Source organism: Rattus norvegicus, chromosome 19 (genome assembly GCF_036323735.1).
Source record: "Rattus norvegicus strain BN/NHsdMcwi chromosome 19, GRCr8, whole genome shotgun sequence".
Taxonomy (NCBI): Eukaryota; Metazoa; Chordata; class Mammalia; order Rodentia; family Muridae; genus Rattus; species Rattus norvegicus.
In genome coordinates, this window is record NC_086037.1 from 73907211 (window position 1) to 73920194 (window position 12984).

Below are 12984 nucleotides of genomic sequence, written 5' to 3' on the forward strand. Positions count from 1 at the left end.
ATTCAAATTTCTGATAAGTTTGCTACATCATTGTACTTTATGTTCATTACTTAAAAAATATAATAAATGCAAGTCTCTTGAGCCCATTTCACCATTCATTTATAAAGACTACAGAAACATGAATATGTCCTTCTGCCATAATGAAGTAACCTTGTTAATTGAGGGTGCAACATTGATAACTTTCTTCAGAACCATGGCAGGAACACTGCATGAAGATGGAGGAACATCTGAGACTCTTAACTTCTTTGTTGGGTACCATTTTGGTGTTGCACAATGGCCTATGGACTGTGGAACATGATGAGACCACTCTTTGTAGAGATACTATGGGATTATCCAAGGTCATAGTAAAGTGAGAAAAAAAATGTTGAGATCTAAGCTCAGACTCTGATCTATACTCAGTTTTAATCCGGCCACCTTCACTGGTTACCTAGCTAAACTGACGTTATTGACTATTGTTATTGTTTATGTGCATGTCTATGTACATATGATTATGAAGTTCATACTAATTTGTGGCATTTCCATTTTGGTTACATGGAGACCTTACATGACTTTATGTTCTAAGGCATCTTGCAGGTACATACCTAGCTATATTAAATTCTCTCTAACCTGTGCTAGCTGGTAGACAGTAATATCTTCATCTAAGAGGGCACAGAATGGAAAAACAGTTACCATTAAGACATCACTTTTATCAGAGGACACACAGTGACCTACGGATGGTAAATGGACCCCATTCCTGGATGATCTAGGTAAGAGTTCCACAATATTTTCTGGCCCTAGTTACTGATAGAATGACTGAAATAATTTGGTTCAAACTCCGCCTTACACCCAGCCTCCAGTCACAAAGGTAGTTTTATGCAAATTTTCATTTTAAGGTAGGCTTGTACTATAGAAACATGCAGTTTATCCATTACATTTGTTACCCAAACAAATTCAGATGGAGAAAAATAAAGTTGTTGTCATGACTTGCATTAATGAAACAAATATTGTCAAAGTAAGTATTATTTGTGCACACAGAGTTTTTGGCCTTGCCAAGTTCACATGGTTCAAGGTTGTACAACCCTGGCAACCAGTGATCCATGACATTATTTTATGTAATAAACACTGTGACTGTCTTACAAGTAGAGAGACACTAATATAGAGAATTGATATTTTCAGTTTCTTTTTTTTTCATACTTAATCCCACATACATGTGCATGATCACTCCCACTTTACATGGAATGATTTGTTTTCACCACTAGTATTCTTCTACAGAGTTGCTGAAAGGCTCTCCCATAATTGACAGCTCTATGGTAGAACCTCTGAATGTTCTATTTGAAGGAAAGATCAGTCTTTTACCATATTGATGTCATCACATCACCCTAGCAAGAATACTACCTGAGGACTAAATATTCTATTTTTCCTACCCATGCTACTTTTCCCAGTATAGACAGATTCAATAAACACCTCTAGAAGCCAAGTTAAGCCCATGGCTCTGATATCTAAAGCATGATACCCTAGACCCTAGATTCTAGAGGAAATTGCTAAGTTTTCAATTCAAGTGACTCAAAACATAAAAGAGGTACATTGCAGATGGGATTATTCATACATCTACACTCATTTCCCTGATACCAGAAAGTTCCTTAACACGGACTTGTTAGGTTATCTGAGAGTATTTTTATACTAGACGACATAAATAGGAGGAGAGCGAGGGGTCTTAACAAGGCTTCCTAGATAACCCCCTAGGCTCTTTGTCTCCTCATTTGTATTTAACTTGCTTATCACAATAGTATCTATATTTGTGACTGGAACCGATGGCCTCCAGAAGGCCACCACTTGAATGGTCAATGAAACCACGGGCTTTAAAAGCTGTGGGACATTTGTGTGTTTGTGTGTGTGTGTGTGTGTGTGTGTGTGTGTGTATACCTGTAGGATAGCTAGCAGGTAAGATGTGTTTTCATGTTCTGCTTCTGATGCCTCCATAAAGGAGTCAATGTGGTCAAATTAAACTATGGGCATAGACATTTGAGTTACCACAAATCCATATAGATACACTAAAACTCTGAAAGACACTAGTATGGGAAACTATCTGCTTTTAAGACTGAAGTATTACCATATTTTACTAGTTATTAAATAATCTTAGAGCCAAAACATCTGCTTGGAAGTAATTCAAGTTAAAGGCCAGCCTATCCTATATAGTTCTAGTATTAATTCTTTCTTATGTTAGGGGTATAGTCTCTTAGTGCAGGAGTAAGTTATGGTAACTATATTCTTAAATGCAGATTTAGGAAACAAAATAAAAGACCACCTGAAGAACCTAATAAAGACCGAAGTTACCTGGAATGTTATCCTGACCAACATTTCTTTTTCTTTTAGAAGATATTTGCTTCGCTGTTTCTGTGTCTGATTTTGAGAATGAAACTTGATTTGGAGGGCTATATTCTCCATCAGCTTCTAAAAAAGGAAGTGAATGAATCAGGTATATTTAATTCAAAATATTTTAAAATGTTTGAAAATTTGCATATTGCACAGGCCTACAATCTTAGTATTCAGTAGGGAATTTGAAACAAGGGGTTTCAAGATCATCATGGAAATGCTAGCCTAGGATATATGAATCTTTGTCTCTAAAATTCCCTGTGTAAAATGCATAAATTCGAATTTCTGATAAGTTTGCTACACCATTGTACTTTATGTTCATTACTTAAAAAATAACAATAAATGCAAGTCTCTTGACCTCATTTCACCATTCATTTATAATGACTACAGAGACATGAATATGTCCTTCTGCCATAATGAAGTAGCCTTGTTAACTCAGGGTACAACATTGATAACTTTCTTCAGAACCATGGCAGGAACACCTCATGAAGATGGAGGAACATCTGAGACTCTCAACTTCTTTGTTGGGTACCATTTTGGTGTTGCACAATGGCCTATGGACTGAGGAACATGGTGAGACCACTCTTTGAAGAGATACTATGGAATTATCCAAGGTCATAGTAAAGTGAGAAAAAAAAAGTTGAGGTCTATACTCAGACTCTGATCTATAATCACTTTTGTTCCGGCCACCTTCACTGGTTACCTAGCTAAACTGACTTTACTGATTATTGTTATTGTGTATGTGCATGTCTACATGCATATGATTATGAAGTTCATACTAATTTGTGGCATTTCCATTTCAGTTACATGGAGACCTTACATGACTTTACGTTCTAAGGCATCTTGCAGGTGCTTACCTAGCTATATTAAATTCTCTCTAAACCTGTGCTAGCTGGTACAGTAATATCCTCATTGAAGAGGGCACAGAATGGAAAACCAATTACAGTTAAGACAGCACAATGATCAGAGGACATACAGTGACCTAAGGATGGTAAATGGACCCCATTCCTGGATGATCTAGGTGAGGGATCCACAATATTTTGTGGCCCTAGTTACTGACAGAATGAGTGTAATACTTTGATTTCAAGCTCCTCCTTAAACCCAGCTTCAAGTCCACAAACATAGTTTTATGCAAATTCTCATATTAAGGTAGGCTTGTACTATAGAAACATCCATTTTATCCATTACATTTGTTACCCAAAACAACTTCAGATGGAGAAAAATAAAACTGTTGTCATAACTTGCATTAATGAAACTAATATTGTCAAAGTAATATTATTTGTGCACACAGAGTTTTTAGCCTTGCCAAGTTCACATTGTTCAAGGTTGTACAACACTTAGAACCTGTGATCCATGACATTGTTTTATGTAATAAACACTGTGACTGTCTTACAAGTAGAGGGGCATTAATATAGAGAATTGATATATCCAGTTCCCTTTTTTCATACTTAATCTCACATACATGTGCACGATCACTTTCACTTTACATGGAATGATTTGTTTTCACCACTAGTATTCTTCTACAGAGTTGTTTAAAGGCTCCCCCATAAGTGACAGCTCTTTGGTAAAACTGCTAAATGTTCTATTTGAGAGGAATGATCAGTCTTCTACCATATTGATGTTATCACATCACCCTAGCAAGAATACTACCTAAGGACTAAATATTCTATTTTTCCCACCTATGCTACTTTTCCTAGTATAGACAGATTCAATAAACACCTCTAGAAGCCAAGTCAAGCCCATGGCTCTGATATCTAAAGCATGATACCCTAGACCATAGAGTTCAGAGGAAATTGCTAAGTTTCCAATTCTAATGACTCAAAACATAAAAGAGGTACATTGCAGATGGGATTATTCATACATCTACACTCATTTCCTTGATACCAGAAAGTTCCTTAACACCGACTTATTAGGTTATCTGAGAGTATTTTTATACTAGACTTCATAAATATGAGGAGAGCTAGAGGTCTTAACAAGGCTTCCTAGATAACCCCTTAGGCTCTTTGCTTCCTCATTTGTATTTAACTTGCTTATCACAATAGTATCTATATTTGTGACTGGAACCGATGGCCGACAGAAGGCCACCATTTGAAAGGTTAATGAAATCACGGGCTGTACAAGCTGTGGGATGTGTGTGTATGTGTGTGTGTGTGTGTGTGTACCTGTAGAATAGCTAGCAGATAAGTTGTGTTTTCATGTTCTGCTTCTGATGCCTCCCCAAAGGAGTCAACTTGGTCAAATTATACCATGGGTATAGTCTTTTGAGTTACCACAAAACTGTATAGATACACTGAAACTCTGAAAGACACTAGTATGGAAATTATCTGCTTTTGAGACTGAAGCATTACCATATTTTACTAGTTATTAAATAACCTTAGAGCCAAAACTTCTGCTTGGAAGTAATTCAAGTTCAAGGCCAGCCTATCCTTTATACTTCTAGTATTAATTCTTTCTTTTGTTAGGGGTATAATCTCTTAGTGCAGGAGTAAGTTTTGGTAACTATATTCTTAAATGCAGATTTAGGAAACAAAAAAAAGACCACCTTAAGAACCTAATATAGACCATAGTTACCTGGAATATTATCCTGACCAAAGTTTCTTTTTCTTTTAGAAGATATTTGCTTCGCTGTTTCTGTGTCTGATTTTGAGAATGAAACTTGACTTGGAGGGCTATATGCTCCTTCTGCTTCTAAAAAAGTAAGTGAATGAATAAGGTATATTTAATTCAAAATATTTTAAAATGTTTGAAAATTTGCATGTTGCACACGCCTAGAATCTCAGTATTGGGGGGAGTTACAAGCATTTCAAGATCATCATGGAAATGCTAGCCTAGGATATATATATATATCTTTGTCTCCAAAATTCCCTGTGTAAAATGCATAAATTCAAATTTCTGATAAGTTTGCTACACCATTGTACTTTATGTTCATTACTTAAAAAATAAAAATAAATGCAAGTCTCTTGACCCCATTTTACCATTCATTTATAAAGACTACAGAAACATGAATATGTCCTTCCGCCATAATGAAGTAGCCTTGTTAACTCAGGGTGCAACATTGATAACTTTCTTCAGAACCATGGCAGGTACACTGCATGAAGATGGAGGAACATCTGAGACTCTCAACTTCTTTGTTGGGTACCATTTTGGTGTTGCACAATGGCCTATGGCCTGAGGAACATGATGAGACCACTCTTTGCAGAGATACTATGGGATTATCCAAGGTCATAGTAAAGTGAGAAAAAAAATGTTGAGATCTATACTCAAGACTCTGATCTATACTCAGTTTTGTTGCGGCCACCTTCACTGGTTACCTAGCTAAACTGATTTTACTGACTATTTTTATTCTCTATATGCATGTCTATGTGCATATGATTATGAAGTTCATACTAATTTGTGGAATTTCCATTTTGGTTACATGGAGACCTTACATGACTTTATGTTCTAAGGCATCATGCAGGTGCATACCTAGCTATATTAAATTCTCTTTAAACCTGTGCTAGCTGGTAGACAGTAACATCTTCATCGAAGAGGGCAAGAATGGAAAAACAGTTACCATTCAGACAGCACTTTGATCAGAGACACACAGTGACCTACGGATGGTAAATGGACCCCATTCCTGGATGATCTAGGTAAGGGTTCCACAATATTTTCTGTCCCTAGTTACTGACAAAATGACTGAAATAATTTGATTTCAAGCTCCTCTTTACACCCAGCCTCTAGTCCACAAAGGTAGTTTTATGCAAATTTTCATTTTAAGGTAGGCTTGTACTATAGAAACATGCAGTTTGTCCATTACATTTGTTACCCAAAATAACTTCAGATGGAGAAAAATAAAGCTGTTCTCATGACTTGCATTAATGAAACACATATTGTCAAAGTAATATTATTTGTGCACACAGAGTTTTTGACCTTGCCAAGTTCACATGGTTCAAGGTTGTACAACAGATAGAACCTGTGATCCATGACATTGTTTTATGTAATAAACGCTGTGACTGTCTTACAAGTAGAGGGGCATTAATATAGAGAATTGATATATCCAGTTTCCTTTTTTCATACTTAATCCCACATACATGTGCATGATCACTTTCACTTTATTTGGAATGATTTGTTTTCACCACTAGTATTCTTCTACAGAGTTGTTGAAAGGCTCCCCCATAAGTGACAGCTCTTTGGTACAACTGCTAAATGTTCTATTTGAGAGGAAAGATCAGTGTTCTACCATATTGATGTTATCACATCACCCTACAAAGAATACTACCTAAGGACTAAATATTCTATTTTTCCCACCTATGCTACTTTTCCCAGTATAGACAGATTCAATAAACACCTCTAGAAGCCAAGTCAAACCCATGGCTCTGACATCTAAAGCATGATACCCTAGACGTTAGAGTCTAGAGGAAATTGCTAAGTTTCCAATTCTAGTGACTCAAAACATAAAAGAGGTACATTGCAGATGGGATTATTCATACATCTACACTCAATTCCTTGATACCAGAAAGTTCCTTAACACCGACTTATTAGGTTATCTGAGAGTATTTTTATACTACACTTCATAAATAGGAGGAGAGCTAGAGGACTTAACAAGGCTTCCTAGAGTACCCCTTAGGCTCTTTGTCTCCTCATTTGTCTTTAACTTGCTTATCACAATAGTATCTATATTTGTGACTGGAACTGATGGCCTCCAGAAGGCCACCACTTGAAAGGTCAATGAAACCACGGGCTGTAAAAGCTGTGGGACGTGTGTGTGTGTGTGTGTGTGTGTGTGTGTGTGTGTGTGTGTGTGTGTGAGTGTGTGTGTGTGTGTATGTGTGTGTACGTGTAGAATAGCTAGCAGATAAGTTGTGTTTTCATGTTCTGCTTCTGATGCCTCCACAAAGGAGTTATCTTGGTCAAATTATACCATGGCCATAGACTTTTGAGTTACCACAAAACTATATAGATACACTGAAACTCTGAAAGACACTAGTATGGGAAACTATCTGCTTTTGAGACTGAAGTATTACCATATTTTACTAGTTATTAAATAACCTTAGAGCCAAAACTTCTGCTTGGAAGTAATTCAAGTTCAAGGCCAGCCTATCCTATATTGTTCTAGTATTAATTCTTTCTTATGGTAGGGGTATAGTCTCTTAGTGCAGGAGTAAGTTTTGGTAACTATATTCTTAAATGCAGATTTAGGAAACAAAATAAAAGACCACCTTAAGAACCTAATATAGACCAAAGTTACCTGGAATGTTATCCTGACCAACATTCCTTTTTCTTTTAGAAGATATTTGCTTCACTGTTTCTGTGTCTGATTTTGAGAATGAAACTTGACTTGGAGGGCTATATGCTCCTTCAGCTTCTAAAAAAGGAAGTGAATGAATGAGGTATATTTAATTCAAAATATTTTAAAATGTTTGAAAATTTGCATGTTACACACGCCTAGAATCTCAGTATTCAGGCGGGAGTTACAAGGGGTTTCCAGACCACCATGGAAATGCTAGAATAGGATATATATATATATATCTTTGTCTCCAAAATTCCCTGTGTAAAATGCATATATTCAAATTTCTGATAAGTTTGCTACACCATTGTACTTTATGTTCATTACTTAAAAATAATAATAAATGCAAGTCTCTTGACCCCATTTCACCATTCATTTATAAAGACTACAGAAACATGAATATGTCCTTCTGCCATAATGAAGTAGCCTTGTTAACTCAGGGTGCAACATTGATAACTTTCTTCAGAACCATGGCAGGAACACTGCATGAAGATGGAGGAACATCTGAGACTCTCAACTTCATTATTGGGTACCATTTTGGTGTTGCACAAAGGCCTATGGACTGAGGAACATGAGGAGACCACTCTTTGCAGAGATACCATGGGATTATCCAAGGTCATAGTAAAGTGAGAAAAAAAAAGTTGAGATCTATACAAAGACCCTGATCTATACTCAGTTTTATTGCGGCCCCCTTCACTGGTTACCTAGCTAAACTGACTTTACTGACTATTGTTATTGTGTATGTGCATGTCTATGTGCATATGATTATGAAGTTCATACTAATTTATGGAATTTCCATTTTGGTTACATGGAGACCTTACATGACTTAACGTTCTAAGGCATCTTGCAGGTACATACCTAGCTATATTAAATTCTCTCTAAACCTGTGCTAGCTGGTAGACAGTAATATCTTCATCTAAGAGGGCACAGAATGGAAAAACAGTTACCATTACGACAGCACTTTGATCAGAGGACACACAGTGACCTACGGATGGTAAATGGACCCCATTCCTGGATGATCTAGGTAAGAGTTCCACAATATTTTCTGGCCCTAGTTACTGACAGAATGACTGAAATAATTTGATTTCAAGCTCCTCCTTACACCCAGCCTCCAGTCCACAAAGATCGTTTTATGCAAATTTTCATTTTAAGGTAGGCTTGTACTATAGAAACATGCAGTTTATCCATTACATTTGTTACCCAAAACAACTTCAGATGGAAAAAAATAAAGCTGTTGTCATGACTTCCATTAATGAAGCAAATATTGTCAAAGTAAGTAGTATTTGTGCACACAGAGTTTTTGGCCTTGCCAAGTTCATATTGTTCAAGGTTGTACAACCCTGGCAACCAGTGTTCCATGACATTGTTTTATGTAATAAACGCTGTGACTGTCTTACAAGTAGAGACACACTAATACAGAGAATTGATATTTTCAGTTTCTTTTTTTTTCATACTTAATCCCACATACATGTGCATGATCACTTTCACTTTACATGGAATGATTTGTTTTCACCACTAGTATTCTTCTACAGAGTTGCTGAAAGGCTCCTCCATAATTGACAGCTCTATGGTAGAACCTCTGAATGTTCTATTTGAGAGGAAAGATCAGTCTTCTACCATATTGATGTCATCACATCACCCTAGCAAGAATACTACCTAAGGACTAAATATTCTATTTTTCCTACCCATGCTACTTTTCCCATTATAGACAGATTCAATAAACACCTCTAGAAGCCAAGTCAAACCCATGGCTCTGATATCTATAGCATGATACCCTAGACCATAGAGTCTAGAGGAAATTGCTAAGTTTTCAATTCTAATGACTCAAAACATAAAAGAGGTACATTGCAGATGGGATTATTCATACATCTACACTCATTTCCCTGATACCAGAAAGTTCCTTAACACGGACTTGTTAGGTTATCTGAGAGTATTTTTATACTAGACGTCATAAATAGGAGGAGAGCTAGGGGTCTTAACAAGGCTTTCTAGATAACCCCTTAGGCTCTTTGTCTCCTCATTTCTATTTGACTTGCTTATCAGAATAGTGTCTATATTTGTGACTGGAACCGATGGCCTCCAGAAGGCCACCACTTGAATGGTCAATGAAACCACGGGCTTTAAAAGCTGTGGGACGTTTGTGTGTGTGTGTGTGTGTGTGTGTGTGTGTGTGTGTGTGTGTGTGTGTACTTGTAGGATAGCTAGCAGGCAAGATGTGTTTTCATGTTCTGCTTCTGATGCCTCCGCAAAGGAGTCAACTTGGTCAAATTATACTATGGGCATAGACATTTGAGTTACCACAAAACCATATAGATACACTGAAACTCTGACAGACACTAGTATGGGAAACTATATGCTTTTGAGACTGAAGTATTACCATATTTTACTAGTTATTAAATAATCATAGAACCAAAACTTCTGCTTGGAAGTAATTCAAGTTCAAGGCCAGCCTATGCTATATACTTCTAGTATTAATTCTTTCTTATCGTAGGGGTATAGTCTCTTAGTGCAGGAGTAAGTTTTGGTAACTATATTCTTAAATGCTGATTTATGAAACAAAATAAAAGACCACCTGAAAAACCTTATATAGACCAAAGTTACCTGGAATGTTATCCTGACCAACATTTCTTTTTCTTTTAGAAGATACTTGCTTCGCTGTTTCTGTGTCTGATTTTGAGAATGAAACTTGATTTGGAGGGCTATATGCTCCATCAGCTACTAAAAAAGGAAGTGAATGAATCAGGTATATTTAATTCAAAATATTTTAAAATGTTTGAAAATTTGTGTGTGGCACACGCCTAGAATCTCAGTATTCAGGAGGGAGTTACAAGGGGTTTCAAGACCATCATGGAAATGCTAGAATAGGATATATCAATCTTTGTCTCCAAAATTCCCTGTGTAAAATGCATAAATTCGAATTTCTGATAAGTTTGCTACAGCCTTGTACTTTATGTTCATTACTTAAAAAATAATAATAAATGCAAGTCTCCTGACTTCATTTCACCATTCATTTATAAAGACTACAGAAACATGAATATATCCTTCTGCCTTAATGAAGTAGCCTTGTTAACTCAGGGTACAACAGTGATAACTTTCTGCAGAACCATGGCAGGTACAATGCATGAAGATGGAGGAACATCTGAGACTCTCGACTTCTTTGTTTTGTACCATTTTGGTGTTGCAGAATGGCCTATGCACTAAGGAAAATGATGAGACCACTCTTTTCAGAGATACTATGGGATTATCTAAGGTCATGGTAAAGTGAGAAAAAAAATGTTGAGATCTATTCAGACTCTGATCTATACTTAGTTTTGTTCTGGCCACCTTCACTGGTTACCTAGCTAAACTGACTTTACTGATTATTGTTATTGTGTATGTGCATGTCTATGTGCATATAATTATGAAGGTCATACTAATTTGTGACATTTCCATTTTGGTTACATGGAGACCTTACATGACTTTACCTTCTGAGGCATCTTGCAAGTGCTTACCTAGCTAGATTACATTCTCTCTAAACCTGTGCTAGCTGGTAGACAGTAATATCCTCATCTAATTGCACACAGAATGGAAAAACAGTTACCATTAAGACAGCACTTTGATCAGAGGACACACAGTGATCTAAGTATGGTAAATGGATCCCACTACTGAATGATATAGGTAAGGGTTCCTCAAGATGCTCTGGCCCTAGTTACTGACAGAGTTTCTGAAATACTTTCATTTCAAGCTCCACCTTATAGTCAGCCTCATGTCTACAAAGGATAGTTTTATGTATGTTTTCATTTTAAGGTAGGATTTTACTGTAGAAACATCCAGTTTATCCATTACATTTGTTACCCAAAACAACTTCAGTGGTAGGAAAATAAACCTGTTTTCATGACTATGAGTAATGAAGCATACATTGTCAGAGTAAGTGAGTTCTAACCAAAAATGAGACTATTTTTATAAGCTGTGATCATTGGTTTGTTATGATCATATTGTTCAATGCTGAACAACTCTGGGTACCTGTGATCCATGACATTGTTTTTCATCATAAAACCATGACTGTCTTTCAAGAAGAGAAAAATTAATATGCAGAGTTGATATCTCCTGTGTCATTTTCATACATTTTCCACATACAGGTGTATAATAACTTTAACTTTATGTGAAATCAGTTGTTGTCACCACTAATATTCTCCCACACATTGTTGAAATCTTTCTTAACAGAGCTGAACCGGTCCCACGGCTCTCTGTATCCAAATCCCATGGGGAACAGACCTGGACTCTCAGAAGTGTGGACAATCCTGAGAGCTCAGGGGAGACCATCACTTCAGCTTAAATTCCTTGCCAAGAGGAACCTACCTAGAGTCCTCTGGATACAGAAACCTAGGAGCAGTCAGGGGCAGGACCCTTTCGGTATCTATCTGTTCCCAGATCTGGAAACCAGTCTCCAACGTATTGACACACCTGAAAGCAGAGGTAAGATCAACTCTTCTGCTTCAGGAGACCTGCTGGAGGCTTCAGGCCACACAAACCCAGAAACAGCTCTCTGTTCCGAGATGTGGCTAAAAGAAAAAACTCTACAGAAGTGCTGACACGAGGGCTTACAAGAGGGTCAGGCCACTGTCAGAGAGAGCAAGACAAGCTAACACCAGGGACAACCTCAGGAATTGTAGCAACAGAAACCAAGACTACTGGGCATCATCAGAGGCCAATTCTCCAACAAAAGCAAATGCTGGATATCCAAACACACCAAAATAGCAAGATTTGTATTTAAAGTCGCAGCTCATGATAATGATAAAGGACTTTAAGGAGGACATAGATAACTCCCTTAAAGAAATACAGGACAGCACACATAAACAAATAGAAGCCCTTAAAAAGGAAACACAAAAATCTCTTAAAGAATTACAAAAAAAACCACAAGGAAACAGGTGAAGAATGGAACAAAATGAACCAGGACTTAAAAATGGAAATAGAAGAGGCCCGAAGCTCCCTGATCCCGGCCCACAGCTCCCTGCTCCCAAACTCCTCGGGAGAGAGAGCTCACCACCCAAACAGGTGGGCAACCTGAGACTGCAGGGCAGGAGAGACCTCCAGTACTGCCCACCCCTGGCACAAGAGGAAACTGAACAGGGCCTCTGGGAACAGGAAAATAGGGGCACTCAACGCTGCAGCCCAGACACCGCCCAGATCTGAAGGGACCTGGTCAAACAGCTCCCTGCACCCAAATCCCATGGTAGGGAGAGCTAAACCTTCAGAGGGGCAGACATGCCTGGGAAGCTAGAGGAGACTACTTTCTGCCCACATTTCTGACTCTAGAGGAAAATGCCTAGTGCCATCTGGGACCCCTGTCCACAGGGTCCCTAGCAAAGTGGGGGCAGGCCCTTCTG

The 12984-nt window shown here is 37.6% G+C and overlaps 1 protein-coding gene across 50 annotated transcripts in view; it reads right to left on the reverse strand.

Annotated features, from left to right (window-relative positions):
- Positions 1 to 12984, reverse strand: part of Ccdc7a (coiled-coil domain containing 7A) — a 410765-nt gene that overhangs the window by 246476 nt on the left and 151305 nt on the right. For 48 of the 50 annotated variants that reach the window (XM_063278219.1, XM_063278211.1, XM_063278233.1 and 45 more), the window contains 4 exons: positions 10220 to 10336; positions 7580 to 7696; positions 4924 to 5040; positions 2314 to 2430 (listed from right to left, as the gene is read on the reverse strand). In XM_063278219.1, the coding sequence (XP_063134289.1) occupies positions 2314 to 2430; positions 4924 to 5040; positions 7580 to 7696; positions 10220 to 10336 (468 nt within the window). The remainder of the gene's footprint in view (positions 1 to 2313; positions 2431 to 4923; positions 5041 to 7579; positions 7697 to 10219; positions 10337 to 12984) is intronic. The other 2 variants (XM_063278208.1, XM_063278242.1) reach the window with 2 other exon arrangements.